We start from the raw sequence: 15000 nt of genomic DNA, 5'->3' as shown, positions 1-15000 counted from the left end.
GTATCCCTTATTATGCTGACTCTTAGAAGAGCATGTTGCGTGATTGCCCCGTGACGCCATGCAAATAATTTTTTTTTGTCAACGAATATAAATATTTATTGCTAAAGGGGTAAGAGGGGCATGGAATCAGATGGCGATAAGGCTAGTGCAGTAGGTTGTCCATCAGAAACGGTAAGTTCAGTTCAAGACATGTTCGTATTAAAGCAGAGTGATTAAAGCAGACTCTGATTAAAGCATGTGGCATTTTGGACATCTTTAATATTAAATTGGGCTCTCAACGACACCGGAACATTGCGGATGCCACACCGCAGCATCAATCACCTTTGTTCATACGTGCTGCTTTATGCCGTAGCAAAGTATTTTGAGCTTGTTACACTGTGGGTACATATCAGGAATATTGAACTTGCAGCACATGCCTGTCGACGTGAAAAGCACAAAGGGAAAACACTGCTGCATTAGGAAGGGGGAGGGGGGGGTGAGGGGGCGGGGGGGTTGAGTGGTGGTTGTCATGTGAAATCTGCAATAAGCGACAAAAGTAGTTGAGACACTGAACTGGGAAGACAACAATTAGGAAAAAATCACCTTAACGTTACATTTTCCACTTGCACTCCCCCCTCTCTCCTTGCCTCCCCCTTCAATGTTGGTAACAGAAAAAGGAAGAGTTGGGGATAAGAAAACATCATTGTTTTGGAGTGTGGAGGGGGGGGGGGGGGAGGAGGGGAGGAGGCGTTTTATGGAAAGACTTTGTGGAAGGGATTTATCCAAGATAATTTCCTTAAAGGGGAAAGTGTCTCAACCCTTTTGGCACTTATTGTAGACTTAATTCACTCACTTGATTAAATTCTGAGTGAACAGACAGGCTGGCGTCACCTCTTTAGTCCACCTGAGACAATGAAACTGCACAATAGCCAACATTTTATACAGTGTAGTTCGATCTGTGCTCAGGTACCAGGCCTTTGAATAAAAAGGAGGCTGGAATTGACCTTGTTTTGAATTACAAACCTTACTGCTTTTCTGATGTAAGTGGAACTCATTAGCATTACAACAACATGATTTACATAATAAAAGCAATGAGGTTTGTATCAAAACATTGAGGTCAACTCCAACCTTGCTTTTACTCAAAGGCCTGGTAGCTAAGCACAGAACTGTAAAATGGTTGATAATGTTTCCCTTTCAACTTCATTGTCCAACTTCAATGTTGACCCCATGCATCATTTTAACGTAAGTAAGTAGTCCAGCCAGGGCACCAAGGGCAGGAGTATTCGACATTTGGTATTTGGCATTGGGCATTCTAATAATTATTATTGTCAAAATCCAATTGAGGGTTGCTTCAGATTTGAAAGGGTTATTAGAGTGTATTGACTAATGACACAAAATCATTCTCCTTTTCAAATTTTTACCAGTCTTTAGCAGGAAAAGCCAGCATTTGCCAAGGATGCCCTGGACAATATCTATGCAGTCAGCAAGGTACAGTACATTAACATAACAATATGTGATAACTGTTACAAATCTGGCCATTTGGCTTGTTTCGTTGAATAGAAGTACAGTCATTGTAGAAAACTGGGCAGCTGTGGACCCAAGATCAGTGAGCAGGACCAGTGTATTTATTTCCAGTCAGTTTTATTGAGTTCTCTAGTTGAGCAGTGCTGACCTAGTTTTGCAGCCTATACCCAGTCCATGTTATGTACTAACTCTCTCAGTGTTTCTTGCACCCTATCAGTGCCTTGTCTATTGAGAATTTAAAGTCTGCTCCGGCATTCAGCGTGTTATGAACCATTATTTTGTTAACCCATTGATCATGACCCCTCAGGTATCCCAGGACACCCCCAGTTGGCGATTAAAATCGTCTGGTGTTAGACAGAGTAAAACCTGCCAATTAAGCCTCACTCCCAAGAGTGAATGGTATTAATAATACATGATTGTATACACAGCCTAAATTGAGAAAATCGGTTTTTCTAGTGCATCACCGAGTTCATTTAATTGTATTGGCATTAAAACTTAATAACTTTTTTGCTATCAACAGGTGGTGTGGATCCAGATCAAGAAATGATTGATTTGCGAATGAATGCAATTCAACACAAAATTCTAATACTGTCTGGAAAAGGAGGTACACTACATTAATTTTAGCCACATTGGTTGAGGTACAGTATGGCAGGAAGTCATGCAATACACTGCAGTAGCAATTGAATTACACTATACATATGCATAGCATATGTGTAGCATTGAGTATGTGTATGTGTAGCACTGTGTAGCATTGAGTATTAATAAAAATTATGGAATATCTACTTAAGTAATTAAAAGAAAGCCAGAACATTTAATAGCTTTGGGAGGAGTGTACAGAACCCAGGCATTCATAGTGATGTTGTATCTTGTATGTATCTTTTCAAAAGAGCCTTTTGTCGGGATGAGTATTTTTAGTTATTTCAGCTCTTATCAAAGTTTATATTCCTCCTCTTTTTGCAGGTGTTGGTAAATCAAGCGTAGCCACAACTCTGAGCATGGCCTTTTCCAACATGGGTAAAAAGGTATTAACCGTGATAGTGATGGTGTTGGTGATTATGATGAGACAGGGTTTTCAATAACAATTTTTAGTAGCCGCCAAAACCTGAGGAGTGGGTGGAGAGTGCACAATGTGCACCAAAGGTGTGCTTTCCGAGAGCCAAAGGCACGATCTTGTAAGGGTCCAGGAAAATTTTGAAATTTGGGCCCCTTTAATGCACTTCCTGTTTTCTGTAGCACGAATTAGCCTTGGGGTATTTTTAAACAACACTAATATCATTAAATTGTGGCTTTTCTATTCATGGAGAGTATGTTTGATGGCAAGATATATTGTGACATAGCCCCCTTTAAGGCTCCTTTGCATTATGTACACCTGCGTGCAATTTATTTTGTCTGTCGTGACTGAAAAGGCCTTTTGCGAATGTCATCTTGTCAAGCTTCAAAAGGGGAAAACAGAAATGGCAGCTGAAATTACTCAGAATTCAGGCGTCTTTTTTGTTTTTCATGAGCAAAACGGTCTTGATCCAAGGTTCGTGTTCTGTTCAAATGTTTCTCATGTTATTTGTAAAATTTGGGGTAACTTCAAAGGAAAAGTAGGCAGCGAGCTTACGGGCAATGAATACAATGTAGATGGCAAATTTCGTCGGCCGCCAGCTCTTATTGAAAACCCTGTGAGAATGATGAATTGGCAGCGAGTAAGATGACCATGGCAATGATGATGACCACGGCGACGACGGCAACAACGATGATGATGATGATGATGACTATGATGGGGGGGGGGGGGGGGAGGAGGGGGGCAATATTAATGTCAATAGGATCTAATAGGCTACACTGAGAGAGTAGAATATTATAATAATAATAATTATTACACTGCACAATGTATCTGTACTGTGTGATATTAACAAAATTTATCGTAGAAAAGAAGATGATATTGGATCCTGTCCCATGGAAAATTTAAAGTAACATAAAGAAACATCAAATTTTAGGGTTGAGAGTTTTAAGTGCAGATTAGCTTCCAATTCCATCACATAGGTAATCTTTATCAAGTGATTGAATTTGTAGACAGTGTACGCACTCGTGTAACAAAACAACCTCAGGCTGGTGGATGGTGGGAAGCTTTTTGAAAACACTTTTGTCCTGAACTTTGAAACCTTTTTTAGGTATTTGCAGTTAAGATCTAAATCAGGAGTGTCAGCTACACTGTAGCTCATTGTAATATGAGATGAATTGGTGGAGTTGAGGTATAAATGCATGGTGTGGTAGCTTAAGCAGTATTCTCTTTCTAAAATTAACTATAATTACAGATTGATCGTTTTGCAATTTAGGTGTAAAAATATGAATTACATGTAGGCTAACATTGGAGCTGTTGTAAGATTTGCAGTGGGGTACTCCAGACCTTTGTATTGACTGCAGGCATCTTCTTAAATCATTAATAAATATTATGTTGCAGGGGGAGCTCAATATTCAAAGATATATTTTTTGGTATTTTATAAAGGTTGGCCTGGTAGACCTGGACATTTGTGGTCCCAGTATACCCAAGTTAATGGCAATTGAAGGGCAACAAGTTGTAAATTCTCCATATGGGTGGATGCCTTTGAGGTGAGATTAGTTGTTCTTTGGCATAAGAGGGGAATTTTAAGGTTCTTGCAATTTGATTGGTTCCTCATAGCAGGCAAGAAGTTCAGATTAATTTTGTCCAGAGATTTACGTAATTAGATGCATGCTGATTTTGATGAGCGTTACAAAGTGTTCCCTTGCCTTTCAAAGTCACTCTTCACCACTTCTTGTTCTTCTGCATCACTCGTTTCTAGGAATACATATAATAATGTTGCAGTGTTCGGCAATAATTTATTTCTTCTCCTCAAGTAAGGATAAACAACTGCATTAATTAAGCCCCACTCAATTAATGACGCCAACAAAAAGAGTTGGTCACAAAACTAGGCACAATAAAGCGAAACATTTCTAAATCGGGGCTTGGGCTTAATTACTGCTGAGTTGTGATTCTTATGCCAGATAGCAACAAAATAATATCTAGAGAAATCCCGGTAGCTCATTCTTTTTGCCGCGTAATGATTGAAAGTCCAAGCTTTGTTTTCAATGCCAGATTCGGCCCATGTAAGGTAATCCGTATGTAAGAATCCAGAACATCCTTGTGTGTAGAATCTGAAATCCAGGGCCTTGGAATCTCGAGTTCATTCACCTGATTGGAAATCCTTCGAAAATTTTATATCTGAGATATGACACGTCAGGAATCCGGATTGTAATCCACAGTGTGCAATACAGTATCTAAGTCTGTCTTGGATTGCCTTACATTTGTACATAAGGCGATAAGTCCAAAGTGTACAGAGGGAGTTTTGCTCTCATTTTCTTTTTTCTTAATAGGACTAGGGACTGTTATTATGATATTATGATTGCGATAGATTCCAAGCTACATTGTAGATGATGATGTTAAATACATGTGATAATCCTTTTTTTCGGTTTGGAGATCGTGTTGACAAAGGAACAATTTTATTCAGTGAGCTTCCACGGACTCAGGCTTCTTTGCCTACTACTGTTAGCAGCTCGAGCTGCTGGCGTTCGAGAAGATAGTGACTGCGTGAACTGCAGAGGAAAGAGGATTAAATAAGAACTGTGTACAGTGTACAGTTTTCAGAGGAGTTAAGGAGGTGGACTTGTAGAAGCACAGTGTTCACTGTACCCATACCACATCATTTCAGTTTAATAACTGTGTAATGTATGTGAACGAAAAGTGATCATCGGACCTTAGCTGGACAATTTAAGGAAATTTCTTAGTATTGCATTGTGCATCCCTACTGCGCACGACTTTCGCGTCATTAGCGCGCGCACATGAGCACGTGCACATACAAAACGTAAGAGATTTCGCTCAAACTAAACCCGATAGCGAAATAAATGCTCCTTTTCTCTCAAACGAGCACGGTGACCCCCGATTTTTTTTTTCAGGTATTTGCTAAGAACTGAATAATAAAGAGCATAATTATTTGAAGAAGAAAAAAAGTTTGATGGTAGAACATAATTTTTTTTTTGGAAAACAGTTCCGTACTGGGTGTATTTTACCCAAGGCGAGGACTTCAAGCTAACCACGGAACTGTCCCAAGAAGTGCACTATTCCCACAACCAGGGAATCAAAGACGGCGTAAATGAAGCAATACTGGTTATGTAAATAAAAGAAGCTTTATTTTCAAAATAAAATTTTGTGTCTTTGAAGTAACCAAGGCTTAATTCTGTATGAAGGTGATTCGAATTTTTAACGCGAAAACAGTAAAAATACCCCATTTTAAGACGCTGCTGACGCGTAAATAAGCACGGTGACCCCATTTTTTAATTGCATTTTTTTAATGTTCATATCATGAATGTTAATTATGCCAAGTATCCAAAAAAGTTTGATAGTAAGTAGAACAATTTCAAGGGAATTACCTTAAGCAATTGTCTCATATAGACACCAGTCGTTGAGAAATTCACGTGGTGTCAACGGAATTCTAACCCATGAGCTCTGAAATGCCGGTGCAATGCTCTACCAACTAAGCTAGTGGAAGCCACACAGTCGGGAGTATGTCAATACAAGTATATCTGAACATATGTCGGATCAATAATTATATGTGCTTGACTTTTATTTTTTATACAAGACAACTTTTGGTATTTTCTCTCATTTAGATCCCCTCATTTTGATGTCAAAGTTATGTCGGTGGGTTCCCTGTTAGAGAAAGGAGATAGCGCGTGAGTTGAACCTAAATCTCAAATTTTGATTTTTAAGAGTTAAGGCTTGCGCCTTGTAATGTAAGAAGTGACTACAGAACCCACACATTAAACGCGGTGATACTATGTCGCCAAGAATGCAGCCAGTTGTCTACCTAATAGAGCAAGGAAGGGTTACGTTTTTGCAAACGTTGACCGTGTAGCACTTAGGAGGGTGATGTGAAGTGCTAGTTGTCTACCCATATGAACCACGTGAGCGTTAGCCCTACTAATGGAAATGACCTCACAAAAGGACAGAGAAAAACTCTGACCAAGGTGGGAATTGAACCCACGACCTTCGGGTTAGATCACCGAGTTAGATCACGGAGTCGGGTTAGATCATAAAAGAAGTCGAGTTAGTGATCAAGGCACTCTTAAGTATGTGTCTTTAGGAACTTCAAATTTAAAGGAGCAAGGCTGGCGCACTATTGAGATTACTCGCCTCCCACCAATGTGGCCCTGGTTGGATTCCTACTGACTCGGCGTCATATGTGGGTCGAGTTTGTTAAGTACTCGGTTCTCTACTCTGCTCCGAAGGGTGTTTTTCCGGGTAATCCGGTTTTCCCCTCCCCTCAAAAGTCAATGTTTCATTTGATTTCTACGTAGTGTTTCCAATTGGTGTCCCAGCGCTAGAAGACTTGACACTTCAGTGAAGTTCATTATTTTTAACTTCGTCTTGATTGTCGTTCCTCCAGTCGCATAATTCTTGTACTTCCCGATTAAGAGAAAACAAAATGCTCGAAGCGCTTAAATAGACGAACTATTAATGTTTCTTCTAGCTCGCTGGAACTTTCTAGTTGAGAGATTTAGCATCGAGTGTACGTGGGACGGCAAACGTCAAACTGCATGCACAAATGTCAAATGTTTATGTTTGCCTTAAACTCCAAGCTAAATCTCTCTGATACTAGAATAACTGTGCGTCTCTTGCAAAGCAACAGCATATGATATTGTCACTTGTTAAACAGAATTATCTCATTGTTTGTATAGGATTATATGGCGTGGTCCAAGGAAAACAGGTACTAATAGATGTCTACCTGCAACAGTACTGTTACTAACCGCTCTGTGTTAATTCAGAGTCTCACGTGAGTCCATAAAACTTTGCATGCTACTCCTTTTTATTATGGAAACTACCTCGCGGTTGTCTCAAAATCGCCTTGCATATTAGTGTACACATGAAAAAAACAAAAAAACAGTTAGTTAGTCGTGCAAGTACAGGCTCAAGTGAAACGTTGCAACTTCTTACGGCGTTCAAGTCATACCTTTATTTACCCTCGGACTTACCCTCCCAACCATGATAAACCGCAGAAGACAGACCACAACACTGGGAACTACATGCCCTACTCTTTGCTCTTGGCATCCCACATTAAAGGGTCGTGAGACGGGACCAACGGTTTATTGTCCTTATCCGAGAAGACAGGAGAGTCCAATAATTTGCAGTTGTCATTACAAAGGCAGCACTTAATCTCCTCAGTTATCTTAAAACCCTGAGCGTTGGTTCGGCCGGAGCCCAACTCACAACCTGCCACATGGCAGCCCGATACTCAACCAAATGAGCCACCGGTGTGCGGTGGCTTCATCGCTTTACAGCTTTATCTTTGACTTCTCGAGCAGTATTTTGTTTTCAGCTGTTCTGAAATCGAGTTTATAGCGGTTGTCTTAAGTCTTACGTCTTCCTTATCCAAACCCGCCCTCTTTGTTTTTTTCTTTCCACTAATCAAATGGGCTCCTGTTTACAGTAATTCGTGAGTGCCACCTTATTCACCTCAACATCCCATGCCCCTTTCACTAAATTGAGAACTCCGAAATTAATATTCCAATCATGAAACGGTTTCGTTTTTCTCTGCCGTTAATCGCTGTAAGCGGAGTGGGTTACTCGGTCAAATCCAGCGTTGTGATTGGCCGATTTCTATCCAATTTGTCGCGTTTGTCAGCGCGAGAACTTTGAACCAATCACTGAGTGAAGTAATCATAAACCAAAGTAATTACATAATTACTTTCGACACTCAATTGAAAACCGCTCTATGGCAAATAAATTAGATTATTGTGTTTAGAGCGGTTTTCAGTTGAGTGTCGAAAGTAATCAGCGAATTGTTCTGGTTTTGCATTACTTCACTCAGTGATTGGTTCAAAGTTCTTGCGCCGTTTTTTCAACCAATCAGAAGTGAAACCAAAACCCAATCGTGGCTTGCGCGTGCACATTTTCCCGCGCTTTGTATCGGCTACGTGAAATTACTGCGAGTTTTGATTGGTTTACTGGATTGTCTCCGCCCTTTTTGATTGGCCAAAGTAATTACTTTGGTTTTAGTTTTACGACACTCGATTGAAACTCGCTCTAAGAAATTTGTCTGAGCAAACGGCGACTCGGTGGTTTAGTGGTTAGGAGCGGTGACAGGTGACAGGTTCGAGTCCCGATTCCGGATATCTGGGTAGTGTTAAAAAAAAGGGGGTGCAATTCCCAGAATTCCTTTGCAACTGACATTTTTATGAAATAATGATAAACGTATATTCAAAGCCGCTTTATGCTATACGATTATCGTAATGCTAGTCTCGAGGTTGAATTGAACACATGTACAATACCCCAGTCTTCGCCCGACTTTTTCACGCCCTCGCCACAATTTTCCCTCGTCCCGACCCACCGAGAGCCTGAAACAGGCTAGGCAGCAGTTGAATACGAAACTAATGGTTAAAAGTTGAACTTCAGATTCCACGTACTTATGAAAGTAACAGCACAAATGTCTGGTTAATAACAACTTCACGTAATTCGATAGTCTATCGGTGTAGCTTTCACACAGTATTCTTCTTAAGTCTTATAGTAAGGCACAAAGTTATATAATTTTAAGTCTACTCAAATAGGAAGACCTGTTCTTATTGAATTCATTCTAGCCTAAAGCTATTTCAAGTTGAAAACAATTGAGAAAATTTCTCTTTGTAAGCTCTCCTTGGTGTTCGGCAAATGGATTCTTGTTGCGGTAGGATGATCAAAGATTGTGGAATTAAGTGGTTCCATCGCGCGGAAGCAAAAACGGCCTTTCTCTTCAGAAAACGGTCATGTTTTTTTTCTCTGGAAGAGAATGGGATTGTTAATGTTTTCTCGCGCGGAATTACATTATTTAAATGTTGAACACCCAGTTGAAATTAAGAGGCAAAAGCGTTTCAGGTGCAAAAAACTGAGCTAATTCTAAGTTTACATAACTTAAATTCTGTTCGGTTATTAGACAGCTCCACTTTCATTCTCTTACAAGGTTTGATCAAACAGTTTTTGAAGGATACTTTTTGGGGTAGACTGGATTTTCTTATATTTGGTAAGTTGCAAAGATGCACCATTGAAGTACTGTTTAATTTTATAACAATGACCACTATAGCTGGTTTTCACGTTACGTCAACGTCGCCATGTTGGTGGACCAAAACAAAAGATCCCTCATAAGCTCCTTTTGTTTGTGCACCAACAATTGTGCATTACAGCATTGTTATCTGTGTCTCTAGAGATTGGTTGCAAGCCACCTATAGGAAAACGATTGCAGTATTGCAGTGCATTTCAGTGCATCGCAAGTGCATTTCGTGATTTATGGGCGCGAGAGATATTTTGAAAGTTCTCTTTCGAGGAACAGGAACCCTGTTCCCAGCTGGCTTGATACTTCAGTTGTTGAGAGCAAATGCAGTGAAATTGCACGGTCATGAATTCGAACCCCGCCGAATCCTGGATTACTTCTGGCGTTTTTACAGCTGCTTACGCATAAGTTGCTTCTCTAGGGACCTTTAAGATCTACGACGGCGACCGCGACGAAAACGCCACAAAGCAGTAATATGATTGGTGAAAAGTGGGAAAATAATCGTGCTGCACGTGCGACACGCATTTAGCTCATATTTTTGCGGTGCTCTGCATAACAACGACGTGAAATCATAAATTTGAGGTTGATAAGGACAGCGCTAGCATACAAATGCGAGGTTTCGTACACGTCGCCGTCGTAAATCTGAAAGTAAGGAGTTTAAGAAACGACGACGGCTACGGCTACGGAAACGCCAAAAAGCAGTAATATTATTGGTTAAAAGAACCAAAGTTCTCGTGCTGCATGTGTGGCACGCGTTTTTGAACGTTTCTCTCCCGCACTCGTCAAAACTGCAACGTGAAATGACCAAATTTAAGATTTTGACGACAACGTGGGCAAACTGCAGTGAATCTTTCAGTCTCACTCTTCACTTCAAATCCGTCCGTACTAATCCAGTTATAGGACACTTCGCTCATACTTAGCTCTTATTAATCGAGCAGGAGTTCTGTATGGGAGAATCTTGACCGAGGTCAAGATTTTCCCATACAGACTGACTAAGCTCGGTTAATAAGATGTTTATATGGCAAACAAAAACAATTTAATTCGTTTAATGTACATGTAACTGGTTTGTACTAACTGACATTTTGCTTGCGAACGGCGATGAGTGGCGATGAGCTGAACTTAATTCTGTCAAAGTTTGCTCGTCATCCTCTCTTTTGTCATCATGCTGTTTGGCACTGCCATTAATAAATATTGGTAGAAGAAAATACTCAATATTTTTGCATTTTAGTTTGCATCTTTCCACCGCAAAACATTACCGGTCTAAGGAAAGGTTACGTTTATACAAACGTTGGCCGTGTAGCACTTATATTTTAAACAGAGTTAACTGAATAGAGTGTAATGTGAAGTGCTAGATTTCAATACCATATGAACCATGTGAGCGTTAGCCCTACAGATGGAAATGGGCCCACACAAGGACAGAGAAAAACTCTGACCAGGGTGGGAATTGAACCCACGACCTTCGGGTTAGATCTCCACCGCTCTACCGACTGAGCTACAAGGTCAGACGGGAGCAGGCCGTGGGAAGTGAAGATGTTAAAGTCACGGCAATGAACATGTACAAGTACAAGGAAAGGTTACGTTTATACAAACGTTGGCCGTGTAGCACTTATATTTTAAACAGAGTTAACTGAATAGAGTGTAATGTGAAGTGCTAGATTTCAATACCATATGAACCATGTGAGCGTTAGCCCTACAGATGGAAATGGGCCCACACAAGGACAGAGAAAAACTCTGACCAGGGTGGGAATTGAACCCACGACCTTCGGGTTAGATCTTCGCCGCTCTCGCCGCCGGTCTAGATGCCGGTCTAGATGGAAAAATCTAGACCGCGGTCAATATCGCTTTCAGCCAATCAAATTTGTAAACTTGGTAGTTTCCCAGATGGAATAATCATGAAGTACTTAGAATAGCTCAAACTTATATTTTGAAGTGACGTTTTCGTCGCCGTAGCCGTCGTGGTTTCTTAAACTCCCTTTTAACCGGCGCGCTGTGAACACCTTGACCGTCTAAATTTTTGCACGGGAAAGGAGTGGTTGCATGGATGCGTGGTAACTCAGCTACTATCGTTAGGCTTTTTCTTTGTTGACGCCATTTTGGATTTCGTAAAGTAGCGCTCTTCGCATGAACAGATGGTAAAACGACTTACAAAGGTTAAATTTTAACCCGGTTCGTCAGTTTTGCGTGAACAGAGTGAAAATATTGTACAGTTCCGTGCGAACAAAATGGCCGGTTAAATGTTTCAACCGGTAGAAAATTCGTCCGCTACCGTGTGAATCGCGCCTGATTAAAGACGAGATGTCGTCATTACACGCTTTTTGATATCGTTTTCCACTTGTAGACACACCTCCAGGTACTTCAGACGAACACCTCACTGTTGTTAAAGCATTAAAAGACGTTAAACCGGACGGTGCCGTCGTGGTGAGCACGCCCCAAGACTTAGCGTTAGCCACCATCCGTAAAGAACTCAACTTCTGTCGTACAATGGGTTTGAAAGTGTTGGGTATCGTGGAAAATATGAGTGGTTTTGTTTGCCCGCACTGTCAGGTAAAATTATCTTGATACGTTTTGTCAGTTTCCGGTATGTAAGTTGTGTGGCAACATGCTTATGGGCAAGGCGAAAGGAATATCAGAGGGAAATCTGAATTGCAGTTAGGATTCGAGCCTACAACCTCCAATAAACAGATCGAATGGTCCACTTATTGCGCTACAAAAACTCCTGGAGAGTGAGATAGTTTGTCTAGGTTCTTAGACAAACTTCCCAGCTGGTCAGCGGACAACTATTGATGGTAATGCTTTAGTTGCCAAGAAACCAGCTCATCACCTTTCTTAAGGCCACACTTTACCATTTCCGTTAATATTTGCATTTTCACGTGAAATCACATGGCATTGCCGAGTCTGCAGACCAGTGGCTCCCTTTGCCTACGAACCTAGCTAATCCACTAAACTCACCACGAGTTATTATAGCTCAGTAAGAAGAGCATCCAACTTGTTTTTTGGGAGGTTCCTGCCCGGGACTTCATTTTGTTCGCTTGTCGTGTTGTCCACTGCCAAAGAACTACCGTATCCCGTTTCTCACGAATAAACTACAGCACTCCCATCAATAAACCACTTAAACAATTTTTACAGGTTTGTGCTCAGTTACCAGGCCTTTGAATAAAAGCGAGGCTGGAGTTGACCTGGCTTTGATACAAACCTCAATGCGTTTCTCATGTAAATCACGCTAACGAGTTTCTATTTACAAACGAAAAGCAGTGAAATCTGTATCAAAGCAAGGTGATGGTGATGGTCTATTAGTAGTATTTGTTTTTACCAATTAGGATAGTACGCGCACTCTTATTGGTCAATAACTGTGTTTAGATGAGAGTATGGAAACACGGCTGTGACATAACACGAAGTTTGATTGGTTATGTATTGTCAGACGCACGTTTTGATTGGCTTGTAAGAAATATGAGCATGTATCAAGAAAATCTGTTTCAATCTAGAATTTAAAAAGCCAGCATTTCCCTTCATTTGTCGAATTTTCTTTGAGAAATATCTTTTAAAAGCAATAGTGGACTTTTTTCTGCGTCTCGGGTTTGCATAACTGTCTCGAACTCTCCCAACTCGCCCTCGTGTTTAAATGACGCTATGGAAACACGGAAAACGTCCTCTATTGCTTAAGTAGTGATGTTAATTAAGCATTGATTTTAATTAATTTTGCCGGGGACGAAAGATGACAAAGTTTGATTTTTTTATGTTCAGAGACAGTTTGTTGGCCTTAAGCCATTCGTTGACGTTGCCAAGCTCGCGATTAACGAGAGACTCGAGTTCCTTTAAGTTGTTATTTGAAAGTATTATACTGGTGTCGTCAGCGAATAGATAAAAGGAAAATAACGAAGAGGACTTGTAAATATCATTGATGTACAGAAGGAACAAGAGTGGTCCGAGGACTGAGCCTTGTGGCACGCCGCACAAGGTCGTCTCAGCCTCAGACACAACATTATTAACTTCCGTGTTTTGCTTTCGATCAGTTAGATATGATCTGAACCAGGAGTTAATTACACCTCTAACACCATAATTTTCAAGTTTAGCTAACAAAATCGCATGATTAACAGTGTCAAAAGCTTTCTTGAGATCGATGAAAACACCGCACGAAAATTTACCGTTGTCCATATTTTGGAGAATTGTGTTAACAATATCAAGTATAGCATGCTGAGTACTGTGTTTACTACGAAAACCATATTGCTGATCATAGAGAATGCGGCAATCTTTGACAAACTTGGTAAGTCTGGAGTACATAAGTTTTCAAAAATCCTGCTATAAATCGAGAGCAGTGAAGTAGGTCGATAGTTTTCGGGCATTGAGTCATCTTCGTCCGTAAATATCGGGATAATCTTAGCACGTTTTAATTTAGATGGAAAAATCCCTAAGAAAATAGACTGATTAAAAATGGTGGCAAGAGGTACAGATATGACACTTTTTGCCAATTTTAACAACCTAACCGGAGATGAGTAAAGACCATGGGCCTTGTTATCTTGTAAAATTGAAATTTCCAAGTTAATATCTTCCGGAATAATAGGATCAAAGAAGAAAGTGCGATTAAGTGGTGGATCTAGATAATCAAAGAATGTATTTAAAGTCTGAGGAATTTTAGAAGCCAATTTGCTCCCAACAGTGGCGAAATATTTGTTAAGAACATTGCTTATTTCCTTCGGGTCACTAGTTGGAGCCTCATTCGGATTTGGTCGAATAAAGTTAGTTGGATTATGCTTATTTTTCTTTTTATAGCTTCCAATTCGTTAATTCCTTTCCAAGTTTGGCGCATATTACGTATGTTGAGATCAAAGAAACTTTGATAATAGTTCGCTTTACTTAATCTCGTAAGGGAGGTGATTTTATTTCTGTAAAATTTGTATTTGTCCCAATCTGAGGTATAGAAGAGGGCATTCTTTACCCTGATTGATTTTCTTAAACCCGCAGTCAGCCATGGTTTAGCAAGGAATTTTTGTTTACGATTGGATATACTTCTTAAAGGGGCGTGTTTATTAATTATGTTATTGACACATTTGTAAAACCAGGAGAACGATTGATTAGCATCAGTTAGTTTGGAAATATTATTCCAATTAATATTCTGCAAGTCGTTAATAAAAGATTTTGCATTGAAGGCTGAATAATCACGAACCTTTGTTTTGTTATTTGAAAAGAATGTTTTACATTGCGACGTTAATATACACATCTGAGAGAAGTGATCTGTTGTATCGGACAATATATCGATATTATATATATATATATATATATATATATATATATATATATATATATATATATATATATATCGATATAGTTGTATCGATATTGCCGCAAACTATATTATTCTCAGGATTATTTACGAAAATACTGTCAATTAAAGTTGCTGAATTACCATAGACTCTAGTCGGTT

General features: G+C 39.9%; 1 protein-coding gene across 1 annotated transcript in view; it reads left to right on the top strand.

Moving 5' to 3' along the window:
- Positions 1-30: 30 nt before the first annotated feature.
- LOC137989084 (cytosolic Fe-S cluster assembly factor NUBP2-like) overlaps positions 31-15000 on the top strand; it is a 20807-nt gene continuing 5837 nt past the window's right edge. The window contains exons 1-9 of the mRNA XM_068834976.1: positions 31-171; positions 1404-1467; positions 2024-2107; positions 2464-2525; positions 3995-4098; positions 6172-6234; positions 7240-7268; positions 9495-9554; positions 11920-12125. Of these exons, the coding sequence (XP_068691077.1) occupies positions 121-171; positions 1404-1467; positions 2024-2107; positions 2464-2525; positions 3995-4098; positions 6172-6234; positions 7240-7268; positions 9495-9554; positions 11920-12125 (723 nt within the window). The 5' untranslated portion in view covers positions 31-120. The remainder of the gene's footprint in view (positions 172-1403; positions 1468-2023; positions 2108-2463; positions 2526-3994; positions 4099-6171; positions 6235-7239; positions 7269-9494; positions 9555-11919; positions 12126-15000) is intronic.

Source organism: Montipora foliosa, unplaced genomic scaffold (assembly GCF_036669935.1).
Source record: "Montipora foliosa isolate CH-2021 unplaced genomic scaffold, ASM3666993v2 scaffold_438, whole genome shotgun sequence".
NCBI lineage: Eukaryota > Metazoa > Cnidaria > Anthozoa > Scleractinia > Acroporidae > Montipora > Montipora foliosa.
The sequence above is the reverse complement of the archived record's forward strand: the minus strand, read 5'-3'. Positions and strand labels throughout refer to the sequence as shown.